The sequence below is a fragment of the Panthera leo genome, chromosome D1 (assembly GCF_018350215.1).
Source record: "Panthera leo isolate Ple1 chromosome D1, P.leo_Ple1_pat1.1, whole genome shotgun sequence".
Classification (NCBI taxonomy): Eukaryota; Metazoa; Chordata; class Mammalia; order Carnivora; family Felidae; genus Panthera; species Panthera leo.
Genome location: NC_056688.1, coordinates 67,324,257 through 67,337,400, shown reverse-complemented (window position 1 = coordinate 67,337,400; position 13,144 = coordinate 67,324,257). Strand labels below are relative to the sequence as shown.

Sequence of the window (13,144 nt, the reverse complement as noted above, 5' to 3'; positions counted from 1 at the left end):
GGCCGGTCCCGGAGAAGCCGGGGCTGCGGGAGGGAAATCAAGGCTCCTTGGGGGCGCCAGTTTAGATCAGTGCTCTGACTCGCCACGGACCGGAATCGGGTAGGGTAGGGGAGAAGTGAGTTCCACCCCCATATTCCCGGTGAGAAAACGAGGTAGAGGGGAAGAGGGCTACACAACTCGAGCAAGGGTAGAGTCAGGGAACAAAGAGGAGGAAGATGAGACAGCCACACCAACGCAGACGCAGAAGGGCTCTCCGACTTTACGCAAGTGGCCCGCATCTCCACGGTACTCAGCTCCCCTTACGCCACTGGCTTGGTCTCAGAGCCTTCGCGAATATGGCTTTGCGCACTGCGGCGGGGCTGCGCCGCAACCGAGCTTGGCCCTGTGACTCCTCCCCACCGCTCTACGCGGATTGGTGGTAGACTGCAACCAGACTGCTGATTGGGTGGCGAAGGAGCCATTCGGGGCGGCTCTGGTGGGTTCGGCTGCTCCAGAGTGATAAGTTCGGCTTCAGACACGCCTCAGCGCCAGCAGCGAGTCGGAGCTCTATGGAGGTGGCGGCGAGTACCGGGTGGTGGCTGCGGCAGCGACTCCTCTGAGCTGAGAGTTTCAAGTCGTTCCCGACTCCTTCCTCCCCCTTCCCTCCCCCTTTTTTGTTTTCCGTTCCCCTTCCCCCTCCCTTCCCTGTCCCCGACGACCGGATCCTGAGGAGGCAGCTGCGGCGGCAGCTGCTGAGTTCTCGGTGAAGGTGAGTGGAGCCGCCGCCGAGTAGAGCGCTCTAAAATGGCCGCCGTCCCCTGGCCGCTTCTTCTCGAGCGGTACAAAATGGCGGCCGCAGGCGGAGCCGGGCGGGGCGGCCCTTGTTAGCGTGTTTTCCGCGCTCCGGGCACCTAGAAATTCTTCTCCTTTGTTCTCCTTTCCCGTTGCTGATGGAGTAGAAGGAAACCGGGAGCCGTGGCGTCCCCCGGCCGTCATCGTGGCTGTCGGTGGCCGGGGTCAGGGCGGGCCGAGGCGCTCGTGTGTTCGGAGGGAGAGAGCGTGGCGGGGCCGCGCGCGCCCCGGCGGGGAGCGACGTGCAGGCCGGCGGGGAGGGCCCGGCCGTTGGCGCGGGACCAGCCGAGGCGTAGGAGTCCCGGAGTCCGTCCTCCCGGCTGGGAGGCGGTATGTGAGGCCCCGGTGCCGGCGGGGAGCGGGCCCTGCCTGGGACCGGCGAGGGTAGAGAAAACTAGGATTTGCGTCCTTTTGTCAGCAGGGAAGGGAACGGAGAAGCGGCTGTCAGTCCCTCGGGGATTTATGCGGAGGGAGGGGGCCCGCTCGGAGGCGGCGGGTGGGAAGGAGGCCGCCTTCCTGCCTGGAGAACAAAGGGCCGGGCGCTGGGCCGGCGGGGGCGGCCTCCGCTCCTCCCCGCCGAGGCTTGCCCCCAGCGGCTTCGAGGGGAGGCTGTCGGAAGCACTTCCCTAACTTCAGCCTGGGTGGGAGGAATCCACTGCTCTTTTGTTCCCAGGAAGGGAAAAAATGGGGCGGAGGTTCCTGCTGCCATGTTGTTGCCGGTGTCTTCCGCCTGCTGAGTGCCAGCCACCGTACACCCATGTCCCTCTCGCATCTTCCTGGATGCCCTGTGTGCGGAGGGGTTAAAAGAACGGACAGTGAAGGAAAACTGCTGAACAGCCTTTAGTCAGGTCTTATTCGGCCCGCTGGGCTCGTCGTCGAGGCAGTGCAAACTTAGGATATTTTCCACATAATGTGCCCATGCGGATAAGTTAGGTTTTCTGTTCTTGATATCGGTGCTCAGCTTTCAAGAAAGTAGAATGTGGCTTTTTCAAAGATTCGTTGTTCACAGTTGAAATGCTGTCTCTTGTATTTGTGAAGGTTCTTTGCATCTTTGAACATAAGGGAATTTCCAGGTGGCTAAGCAAAATTATTGTCCACTTGTGTTTGAGTACTTTCTATTTTAGTCTTAGGAGATCTGCAATGCAGTCAAAGTTCAGTTAACTGCAGTGCCAGGATCTGAAATAAATTCTAATTGAAGGAAACTTCATAGATTTGTATGTTAGCAGTGTCTAATTTTGGTACTCTTTTTCATTCTAGGTTTTTCATTTCTCCCATCCTCTTCCCTCCCCACCCCATCCATTAATATTATTCTTTTGAAGATTCTTCGTTGTCAAGCCGCCAAAGTGGAGAGTGCGATCGCAGAAGGGGGTGCTTCTCGTTTCAGGTATGTGGAGATTTATTTTTGGCAATTGTTACCAAGAGACCAATCACAAAATCAAAAGAATCCCCACGCTAAGTAATTCTGACTTAATATGCTGCAAGTTCAATGTATAATGTGCCACGTACATTTTTTTATTTTTTATTTTTTATTTTTTTTAAGTTCTTCACTTCTCATTATCTTTTTGTCCTCTGAAGAGTAGTCGTCAGTGATTTGACTTTCCTTTAGGCCCAGTTTCCTCTTCGTCTGTAGTGTAATTTCTGAAATACAGAATATTTGAAGACACCCTTTAGCCCTTTTAAGTGAGACAGGTGGCATATGGATTTTTAAAGAAGTTTTTCTTTTAAATAGTGCTTCTTCGGGCGGAGGAGGAAGTAGGGGTGCACCTCAGCACTATCCCAAGACTGCTGGCAACAGGTATAGTAAGTGTGTAGAAGCCATGAGTTGCCATAGAACAGATTTAGTTTAATAGTATTTCACACATATAACAATGTAGTTCTAGATATCGAGAATCTTAATCATACTGGGCATGGTTTCTGCTACGTATCTTAGAATATCAGCTCTTAATTATCCTTTTTGCTAAATTACCTGAATTAGGGCTCTCGAACTGCTCTTTATCCTTAGCTCTTTGGATTGTTTTCATTAATATTCAGAAATCAACAATTACTATTATCAGCAGTTACCTGTACTAATTAGTGGTAGAGCTGTATGCATGCAAGGAACATGGTCACACAACATTAGAAAATGTTGGTTCTCAAGGTGTGATTCCTAGAACCACCAGCATTGGCATCACCTGGGAGTTTATTAAAAATGCAAATTATCTAGTCCTACCCCAGACCCACTAAAACAGAAACTGCGGGTGGGCCCAGCAATCTCTCTTAACGAGCCCTTCAGGTGATTCTGAATTTGAGAAGCATTGATTGTGAGTTGCTTAGTTGTAAGGGAAACTGAAAACATGTAAACTGCTTATTCTATTTAGAAAGATATCCGAGTGGGATGACGTTTGATAAGTGACCGTGCTAGGTTTTAAATCATCTTAATTAGGAATCTTATAAATTTTTACTAGCGAGTTCCTGGGGAAAACCCCAGGGCAAAACGCTCAGAAATGGATTCCTGCACGAAGCACTAGACGAGATGACAACTCCGCAGCAAACAACTCCGCAAATGAAAAAGAACGACATGATGCAATCTTCAGGAAAGTAAGAGGGTAAGTTTATAGATCTGCTTTTTTCTTTCACTAAAACGAGGGAAAAAGAATGAGTTGGCTGGGTTTGTCTCGTGTGTAGGCTGTATTACTTAGAAGGCAATGTTCACGTCCAAAGTGTGTATTTTAACGAATGCCAGTGTTGGCAGTTATCTTAAACTGAAGAGCAGCATGTTGGCTATTTTGAGGCTTAAGGGTTGCTTGTGGTCATTGAGTTAAAATACATAAGCCTTTTTGTCCTGATATTTCCCATGCCTGATGTGTAACCCACTGAAGAAGCATGGAACACATTGGTCTTAGTTCCTGGATTTTAGCCTTAAGATTCTTGCTCTCTGACTTTTGAGGTAGTGAGAAAGATTTGTCAAACAGCTGGGGACCCCAAAGCAGGTACAGATATTACCTGAATAACAGCTTTATTTTAACATACCTTTGGTTATATGGGTAAGATGGGTCTTGAAGAAAAAATTAATTTCAAAGTTGTTTTTCAACTCTAATTTTTTGTGTGTTGCCTGACACTTAGTATGATTCCTTTCTCCCCAGCATACTAAATAAGCTTACTCCTGAAAAGTTTGACAAGCTATGCCTTGAGCTCCTCAATGTGGGTGTAGAGTCTAAACTCATCCTTAAAGGGGTCATACTGCTGGTAAGTTAAAAATTGGCTTAGCTGAAAGGGAGAGTAAAATAGTTAACAGACCCAAGTTTTCTGTACATTGTTGCTTAAAACTTGGAGGCGTGAGCTACGTGTTTATTGAATTGTGATGGTGATTTTAAAAATAACCGACTTTTAATGGCATCAGATTTAAGAGGTGGGTTTTTATTTTTTGTGTTGAAATATAGTGTGACAATTTCATATTAGTTTCACATATACAACAGAGATTTGCTAATTTCATACATCACATAGTGCTTACCCCAAGTGTGGTTGTCCTTTGTCCTGAAAGGTGAATTTGTAAATTGTTCATACAATGTTTGGAGAGTTAAATGGGCTAAGCACAGGCTATTCACATTTTTTGTGTTTTTCTTTCTGTGGAAAACCTATTTTGGTCTTGGAAATGAATTGTATGATAGTCGATAATAAGATTTCAGTGTCTGTTTATAGTTTCAGTATCCAAGATATTTTTAACTCTTGGAGGGGGTGGGGGGGCTTTACTTGTATGAGATCTGTATAGTTGGACTTTTTTGGTACCGTGTTGCAGCTAGTGTTTAAGTGCTTGTATTTTTCAGGCTGTGTGCTAATAATCATTTTATATGCATAAGGTAAATGAGGCAGAGTTTGTCAGTAAAGTTAGGAGGTTTAAGATCCTTAAGGCTTATAAGGAAGTATTAAAGGAAGGGTACTTTCAGAAGGTTGTCCTATTTAAAAAAAAGAAAATGCCATTTTCTGTAGATTGTGGACAAAGCCCTAGAAGAGCCAAAGTATAGCTCACTGTATGCTCAGCTATGTCTGCGATTGGCAGAAGATGCACCAAACTTTGATGGCCCAGCAGCAGAGGGTCAACCAGGACAGAAGCAAAGCACAGTAAGTGGTAGTGTTTGCTTGCTTATTTCAAAGTTGATTTGAAAGATTTCATTTAACAAAACCTGCCAAATGTCTTTGTTTCCAATAGACATTCAGACGCCTCCTAATTTCCAAATTACAAGATGAATTTGAAAACCGAACCAGAAATGTTGATGGTGAGAGTTTATGTTTGATACCTAAGTACTATTGGGGATATTGAATTTCATTCTGAATGTTGACTTTTTTCTGTTGTGTATTTTCAGTCTATGATAAGCGTGAAAATCCCCTCCTCCCCGAGGAGGAGGAACAGAGAGCCATTGCTAAGATCAAGATGTTGGGGAACATCAAATTCATTGGAGAACTTGGAAAGCTTGATCTTATTCATGAATCTATCCTTCATAAGTGCATCAAAACAGTAAGTATGTGAATGTAGGCTTAGATTTATCACTGGTTACATGATTATTTGTGGGAGGGGGTCAATTATAATTACTTTGTACTATCTGAGAATGTTGGTAGGTTAGTTTAATATTTCAGAATGGTCAGCAAAACTGCTAGTTAAATGTTGTAAATAGTGACTTGAAGTATGCAGTGTGTTTTGTAAAATACAGGTAGAAAAGTGTTACAACTTAAATAAGATTTTGTCAACACATTGGCATTTTTTGGTAGCTTTTGGAAAAGAAGAAGAGAGTCCAACTCAAAGATATGGGAGAGGATTTGGAGTGCCTCTGTCAGATAATGAGGACAGTGGGACCTAGATTAGACCATGAACGAGCCAAGGTATGTTATTAATAAGTAGCTTGTGTTAATTTTCTTCAAATCAAAGGACTTGTTTTTGTGATATAGGGGATTATCATATTAGCCCATCAACTTTGATTATAACGTGAGAAGTCTTAAAAGCCTTAAATACTACACTTTTGTCATAACATGTTTTAGCGAAGTATTTTTCTCTTCTATTAGTCCTTAATGGATCAGTACTTTGCCCGAATGTGCTCCTTGATGCTAAGTAAGGAATTGCCAGCGAGGATTCGTTTCCTGCTGCAGGTAAAACTGGTTTAACTGTGTTGATAAGCTGATTTCTTTTCTTTGGAAATACTAAAATTAAAACTTACCAGAACTACTTTTAAATTAAAGGATACCGTAGAGTTGCGAGAACACCATTGGGTTCCTCGCAAGGCTTTTCTTGACAATGGACCAAAGACGATCAATCAAATCCGTCAAGATGCAGTAAAAGTAAGATACTGATGTTTTTTTAATCCAGTTGGTTTTAAGTTTATTGAACCACAAGGATCCTATTAACACTTGAGACTCCTCTTACTGGTGGAGCTTATTAATGTTTTTAGTTTCTTGTTTACCATTTGGGGAAGAAATTATATACAGAAATTGCATAATTAGCCCTCCAGTAGTCTGAAAGGGTTTTTTTCCCCCCAAATGAGAATTATTTATGTAAAATAGTGTCTAGAATCAGGTGTTTATTCACTATTTCTAAAGGATCTAGGAGTCTTTATTCCTGCTCCTATGGCTCAAGGGATGAGAAGTGACTTCTTTCTGGAGGGACCGTTCATGCCACCCAGGATGAAAATGGATAGGGACCCACTTGGAGGACTTGCTGATATGTTTGGACAAATGCCAGGTGATTTTGAACAAAACCGTGGTTTTGTTAAAATAAAAAATCAACTTTAAATGTTTTAACAGTAGCAGAGTTGTAAAGAGTTGTTCCTGTATGTATTTTAAGGTAGCGGAATTGGTACTGGTCCAGGAGTTATCCAGGATAGATTTTCACCCACCATGGGGCGTCATCGTTCTAATCAACTCTTCAATGGCCATGGGGGACACATCATGCCTCCCACACAATCGCAGTTTGGAGAGATGGGAGGCAAGTTTATGAAAAGCCAGGTAAGGAAATGTAAGAATGCTTAGGCAACAAATATTAAATCCTGCAATACATAGGATTTATTTTTTGCTTTCTTAAAAGTGATATTTTAGGGTCATGTTTGTTTTTCTAAACCAAAGCATCTGTGTGACCAGTTACTTAAAACTGGGTAAGATGCTTATCCTTAAAATTAGTAAAATCACAGCGTTTTTATTTGATAGGACTAGATTTTTATTCTTCCCTTGTTGCATCTTTACTTTCTCTGGGCATATTCAGTTTAGCTTTCCTTATGGCTTGGCTCATCCCTTTGGTAGTTGATTACCATAATTTGTGGACCCCTTTTTATCTAGACTTTCTTTCTCCCTTTCTAAAATAGGGGCTAAGCCAGCTCTACCATAACCAGAGTCAGGGACTCTTATCCCAGCTGCAAGGACAGTCGAAGGATATGCCACCTCGGTTTTCTAAGAAAGGACAGCTTAATGCAGATGAGGTACATTTGCCTATGTTACTTCTATACCATAGTTTGTCAATTCAGAAATCTATTGCCCGATGATTATAAATAAGACGCGTTATTAAGAGGACTTAATGCTGGAGTTCTTTAATTCTTTCTTTTCTGTACTTCTTTTTCTTTCTTTGGATGTCCAGCGTCCTATGAGCGAAGATTATGAGATATGAGGGCAAGTCTGTTAAAATCTTCAATTAAAGCAAAGAAAATGGTTGTCAGGATTGTAATTGTCTTTTTCTGTATATAGAATGACTTAACTATAAGAATAAAACAAGACATTTTCTAGTTAATATTTTAGTGATGCTTATTCTAGGAGAATCCTAGTACAAATATAAGATTTTTGTAACTGTATTATTTTCATGTGGATCAGATCTTTAGTTTTCTTGCCAGAAGTTACGTTAACACGGAGCTTACTTTTCAGCGGTCCATTCTCTAACTTCTGCCCTAGATTCTAGGATGTCTGTATATACTGAATTAATCTTAGGATGTTGGATCTAATGTTTACCAACTGCATGTTAACTTTGTTTTGTTTTCAATTCTAGATTAGCCTGAGGCCTGCTCAGTCGTTCTTAATGAATAAAAATCAAGTGCCAAAGCTTCAGCCCCAGATAACTATGATTCCTCCTAGTGCACAACCACCACGCACTCAAACACCACCTCTGGGACAGGTATGGACTGTAGTAGGATAGTATTTTCTATGGTTATGGTATTTTATGAAGATGTCTGAAGATTTTTTTTAGGGTCTTTCTTATAACTTCACACACTTTTAAAAAAATTAAATCATACTTATCATGTTGCTGTGTTTGTTTGTTTTTAGACACCTCAGCTTGGTCTCAAAACTAATCCTCCACTTATCCAGGAAAAGCCTGCCAAGACTAGTAAAAAGCCACCACCATCAAAGGAAGAACTGCTTAAACTAACAGTAAGTTTCAAATAATCCCATAGTCTGATTCATGGAGTATATTTGAGATAGGAAAACACTGAAGAGATTTGGATTGTGTTCTTTTCAGGAAACTGTTGTGACTGAATATCTGAATAGTGGGAACGCGAATGAAGCGGTCAGTGGTGTGAGAGAGATGAGGGCTCCTAAACACTTTCTTCCTGAGATGTTAAGCAAAGTAATTATCCTGTCACTAGATAGAAGTGATGAAGATAAAGAAAAAGCAAGTTCTTTGATCAGTTTGCTCAAACAGGAAGGGATAGCCACCAGTGACAACTTCATGCAGGTGAGCATGCTGCTCTGATTCTGGGAGAACTTTTTTGCATTCACGTTTGAGAACTGCTAAGTTGATGGTGTTGTGTATTCCTTCTAAGGCTTTCCTGAACGTATTGGACCAGTGCCCCAAACTGGAGGTTGACATCCCCTTGGTGAAATCATATTTAGCACAGTTTGCAGCTCGTGCCATCATTTCAGAGCTGGTGAGCATTTCAGAACTAGCTCAACCACTGGAAAGTGGCACCCATTTTCCTCTCTTCTTACTTTGTCTTCAGCAATTAGCTAAATTACAAGATCGAGAATGGTTAACAGAACTTTTTCAACAAAGCAAGGTCAATATGCAGAAAATGCTCCCAGGTAAGAGAATTTTGGGGATTTTTTTTCTTAATACAAAATCTGAAGAGTCTTTAGTATCTTGAGTGGATCTATACAAATCAGACTGGATTATCTTGTCCAGATAATAGATAATGATAAGCATTACCATAGGTTAGATTTCACCTTTATGAAAAGTGATAATGATTTAACTGCTCTCATTTGATCCAGATACTAAGTGTTTGCTTTGCTGGGTTATTATAAATCTTGTACATTTGGGAAATCATTTGTAAAGCCATTTTCTAGACAGGCCAACTGGCTAAAATCAACTACCTGCTGATGTGTAGATGGTTTTGTCTCTTCAGAAATTGATCAGAATAAGGACCGCATGTTGGAGATTTTGGAAGGAAAGGGACTGAGTTTCTTATTCCCACTCCTCAAATTGGAGAAGGAATTGTTGAAGCAAATAAAGTTGGATCCATCCCCTCAAACCATATATAAATGGATTAAAGATAACATCTCCCCCAAACTTCATGTAGATAAAGGATTTGTGAACATCTTAATGACTAGGTAAGGTAAAGTCCAGGGTTACATTAACACTTGTTTTATTTATTAGAAAAAAGTATAAGGCAAGGGACTAAGGATTGTCTTTCTTGGGCTAGAAAATTTTGCTTTGGGGTTCTGACAAGATCTCTTTCTGTGCAGCTTCTTACAGTATATTTCTAGTGAAGTAAACCCACCCAGTGATGAGACAGATTCTTCCTCTGCTCCTTCCAAAGAACAGTTAGAGCAGGAAAAACAACTGCTGCTTTCTTTCAAGCCAGTAATGCAGAAATTCCTTCATGATCACGTTGATCTGCAAGTCAGTGCCCTGTATGCTCTGCAGGTGCACTGCTACAACAGCAACTTCCCCAAAGGTGAGTGGCCGAGGACAGTAGCCGGACAGTGGCGAGCGTGGGGCAGTTTTTTCCACATCACACTAGATCATGGGGTTTGTGTGTTATCTTTTAGGCATGTTGCTCCGCTTTTTTGTTCACTTTTATGACATGGAAATTATTGAAGAAGAAGCTTTTTTGGCTTGGAAAGAAGATATAACCCAAGAATTTCCTGGGAAAGGCAAGGCTTTGTTCCAGGTAAATCTTTTGTTGGAGGCATTTAGTGTGCTTTTTTCAGTTTACTTAGTATTTAGTGAAGTACAGGAGGCAAAATAGTTGTAGTTTTATCTGTATGTGTCTTTCTGCATGTTTACAAGCTTTGGTAAAAATAGTACAGTGAGGGAAAGCTGTGAAGTGGTGAAAGGCTTCTATCCTAGTGATACATATGTAAGATGTTGGCGGCTAACATTTTTTAGAAGTAAAGCTACTCCCAAAGGTTGAATGGTTGAGTGATTGCACAAGATTGGATTTAAGCTTTTAAAAAAATGTTAGTAAAGAAGAGATTGCTTCTCATTTCTCACATCTTCATTTTCTATGAGTGGAATTCTAGTCCTAGGGGAAGACCTTTATATCTCTGGGGATTCTAAAATCACAGTACATTAATCACCTACAGAGTAGTTGAAAAACCAGTTTCAGAGAATCAGATTTAGCGGGTCTGTGGTACACAACACAGTCCAGGCGATTCTCGTGCTGATTTCATAGGGGATCAGGCTTTGAGAAGCACTGGTCTCTACAGTATTTTCTTCCTAAGGTTCACAGGTGAGCTTTGTGAGCTAATCATTCTCCCTGCCCTTGGGGAATCTGCTAGCAATTCTGGGGTAGGGCTAGAAATCTTTTTAGGGATCTTTCTCTCCTCTCTCTCCCCAGTATTGCTAACATAATTCAGGTTTGGGAGGAGCCCCTGTCCCATACTAAAATGAGCCTATGATGTGATTGGAAGCAGTGTCAAAAAGTCAACAGCTTCCCAAATATAAAGAATAAATTCTCTTTAATAGCCAAGTACTATTTACAGTATGTTCTGAGGCTTTTGTTATAAAGGGTGTACCACCTAAAACTCAGGATCAAGCTAGCAAACCCACTAAAGGAGCTAAGTCAAAACTGGATTTGAGTTTCTCTTTCAGAAGTATGGCTTAATTCTGTTAACTTACATATTTACAGGTGAATCAGTGGCTAACCTGGCTAGAAACTGCTGAAGAAGAAGAATCTGAGGAAGAAGCTGACTAAAGAACCAGCCAAAGCCTTAAATTGTGCAAAACATACTGTTGCTATGACGTAACTGCATTTGACCTAACCACTGCGAAAATTCATTCCGCTGTAATGTTTTCACAATATTTAAAGCAGAAGCACGTCAGTTAGGATTTCCTTCTGCATAAGGTTTTTTTGTAGTGTAATGTCTTAATCATAGTCTACCATCAAATATTTTAGGAGTATCTTTAATGTTTAGATAGTATATTAGCAGCATGCAATAATTACATCATAAGTTCTCAAGCAGAGGCAGTCTATTGCAAGGACCTTCTTTGCTGCCAGTTATCATAGGCTGTTTTAAGTTAGAAAACTGAATAGCAACACTGAATACTGTAGAAATGCACTTTGCTCAGTAATACTTGAGTTGTTGCAATATTTGATTATCCATTTGGTTGTTACAGAAAAATTCTTAACTGTAATTGATGGTTGTTGCCGTAATAGTATATTGCCTGTATTTCTACCTCTAGTAATGGGCTTTATGTGCTAGATTTTAATATCCTTGAGCCTGGGCAAGTGCACAAGTCTTTTTAAAAGAAACATGGTTTACTTGCACAAAACTGATCAGTTTTGAGAGATCATTAATGCCCTTGAAGTGGTTTTGTGGGTGTGAAACAAATGGTGAGAATTTGAATTGGTCCCTCTTATTATAGTATTGAAATTAAGTCTACTTAATTTATCAAGTCATGTTCATGCCCTGATTTTATATACTTGTATCTATCAATAAACATTGTGATACTTGATAAAGTTGTGTGTGACTTAAGTAGCAACTACAGGTTTAGGAATTACGGTTTAGGAGCACCTGGGTGGCTCAGTGAATTAAGCGTCCACCTCTCGATTCACTATGATCTCATGGGTCGTGATATGGAGCCCCACGTCCAGCTCTGTGCTGACAGTGCAGAGCTTGCTTGGGATTCTCTCTCTGACCCTCCCCTGCTCCTGTACACACACTGTTGCTCTCTCAAACCTTTAAAAAAAAAGATGAGAAAATTCAAGGGGAAGTCTCACAAATTTAGAGAACCCTTACTAATGCATAGCAACAAACTTGGTGACATTTCTTTTCATTGTCCTGTGAAATACATGGTAACTTGAGACGCTAACCATACATGGATGGCCGGACAACACAAAAATAACGACTGTGGTGTAGTATCAGTGGTATATCTTAATACCGTTCCATAGTATAGTGGGTTTTAAGTCAAGATAGTACTTGGGTCTGCACAACCCTACATCTGATCTAGTCTGCTGTCCTGTCCTTTTCCCAACACCCTATTTCTCTAATTTCCTGCAACTTGGCCCTCATTCATTCTCCTGCCACGCTGGCCTATTTCCTGGGACATGCCAAGCATAAGAGGCTTTTTCCCATTTCTCCCCTCACCCCCATAACTAGATGACTGGCTCCCCAAGTCGTGGCTCAAATGCTGGGTTAATTAGGACACCACTGTCTACCCTATTTAAAAAATGTAACTCAGGGCTACCTGGCTGGCTCAGTGGGAAGAGCATGTGACTATTGACTTCAGGATTTGGAGTTCGAGTGCCATGGGTGTGTAGAGCTTACTTTAATAACAAAAAACGCACATAATTTGCTCTCTTCCTTTTTAGATCGTGCCATGACCACCATTACTGCATATTTAGGTCTAACTCCCTCCAGAATGTGAGGAGATGGAGTTTTTTGTTCTGTTTGGCTGTATCTATCCCCAGCACCTAGAACAGAGCCTAGCACACAGAATATTTACTGAACCAAATCACAAATTAATAAAATTACTCTACCTGACAGGATCTGGACCTAAAAGGAAAAAGTGGAAAGAACGGACTTGAGTAACAAGATAGGGTTCATTCCTACCACTTAGTAGCAGTGTGATCTTAGGCAAGGTACTTTGTTCCTCTGAGCTGATTGGAAAATGGGAATAATGCCACGAGAACTAAAAGTAATGTGAATGTCACTAGCAAGAGAGCCTCCTACGGAAGTAGGCCTTTGATGTATGTGAATTCACATTTTACCTTCGCTGCTTCCGTCCCGAGCTTCCAATCAGCAGATCAATCCAATGGGCATTTCTCAGTTGACCTATGAAAAGCATTCAGCAATTTTTATCTCTGCCTTCAGGCTTCTCGGTGTCCTTTTAAAGCTCTTTTCTAGCCTGGCTTATAAACGTTACTGT

The 13,144-nt window shown here is 41.7% G+C and overlaps 1 protein-coding gene and 1 non-coding gene across 2 annotated transcripts; both read left to right on the top strand.

Annotated features, from left to right (window-relative positions):
• Positions 1 to 930: 930 nt before the first annotated feature.
• Positions 931 to 11,731, top strand: EIF4G2 (eukaryotic translation initiation factor 4 gamma 2; the record flags this gene model as incomplete). Its single annotated transcript, XM_042907162.1, has 22 exons — positions 931 to 1,215; positions 2,151 to 2,215; positions 2,561 to 2,626; positions 3,276 to 3,416; positions 3,954 to 4,056; positions 4,798 to 4,929; positions 5,018 to 5,084; positions 5,172 to 5,323; positions 5,575 to 5,685; positions 5,866 to 5,949; positions 6,040 to 6,138; positions 6,397 to 6,538; positions 6,641 to 6,801; positions 7,155 to 7,268; positions 7,826 to 7,951; positions 8,101 to 8,205; positions 8,294 to 8,509; positions 8,598 to 8,856; positions 9,177 to 9,381; positions 9,517 to 9,728; positions 9,823 to 9,944; positions 10,905 to 11,731. Coding segments are annotated over 22 exons (3,033 nt in total), but the record flags the coding sequence as incomplete, so codon positions are not given.
• Positions 7,321 to 7,459, top strand: LOC122201558. The gene has a single exon (XR_006194254.1). It is a non-coding gene; the product is annotated as a small nucleolar RNA SNORD97 (small nucleolar RNA).
• Positions 11,732 to 13,144: the final 1,413 nt, after the last annotated feature.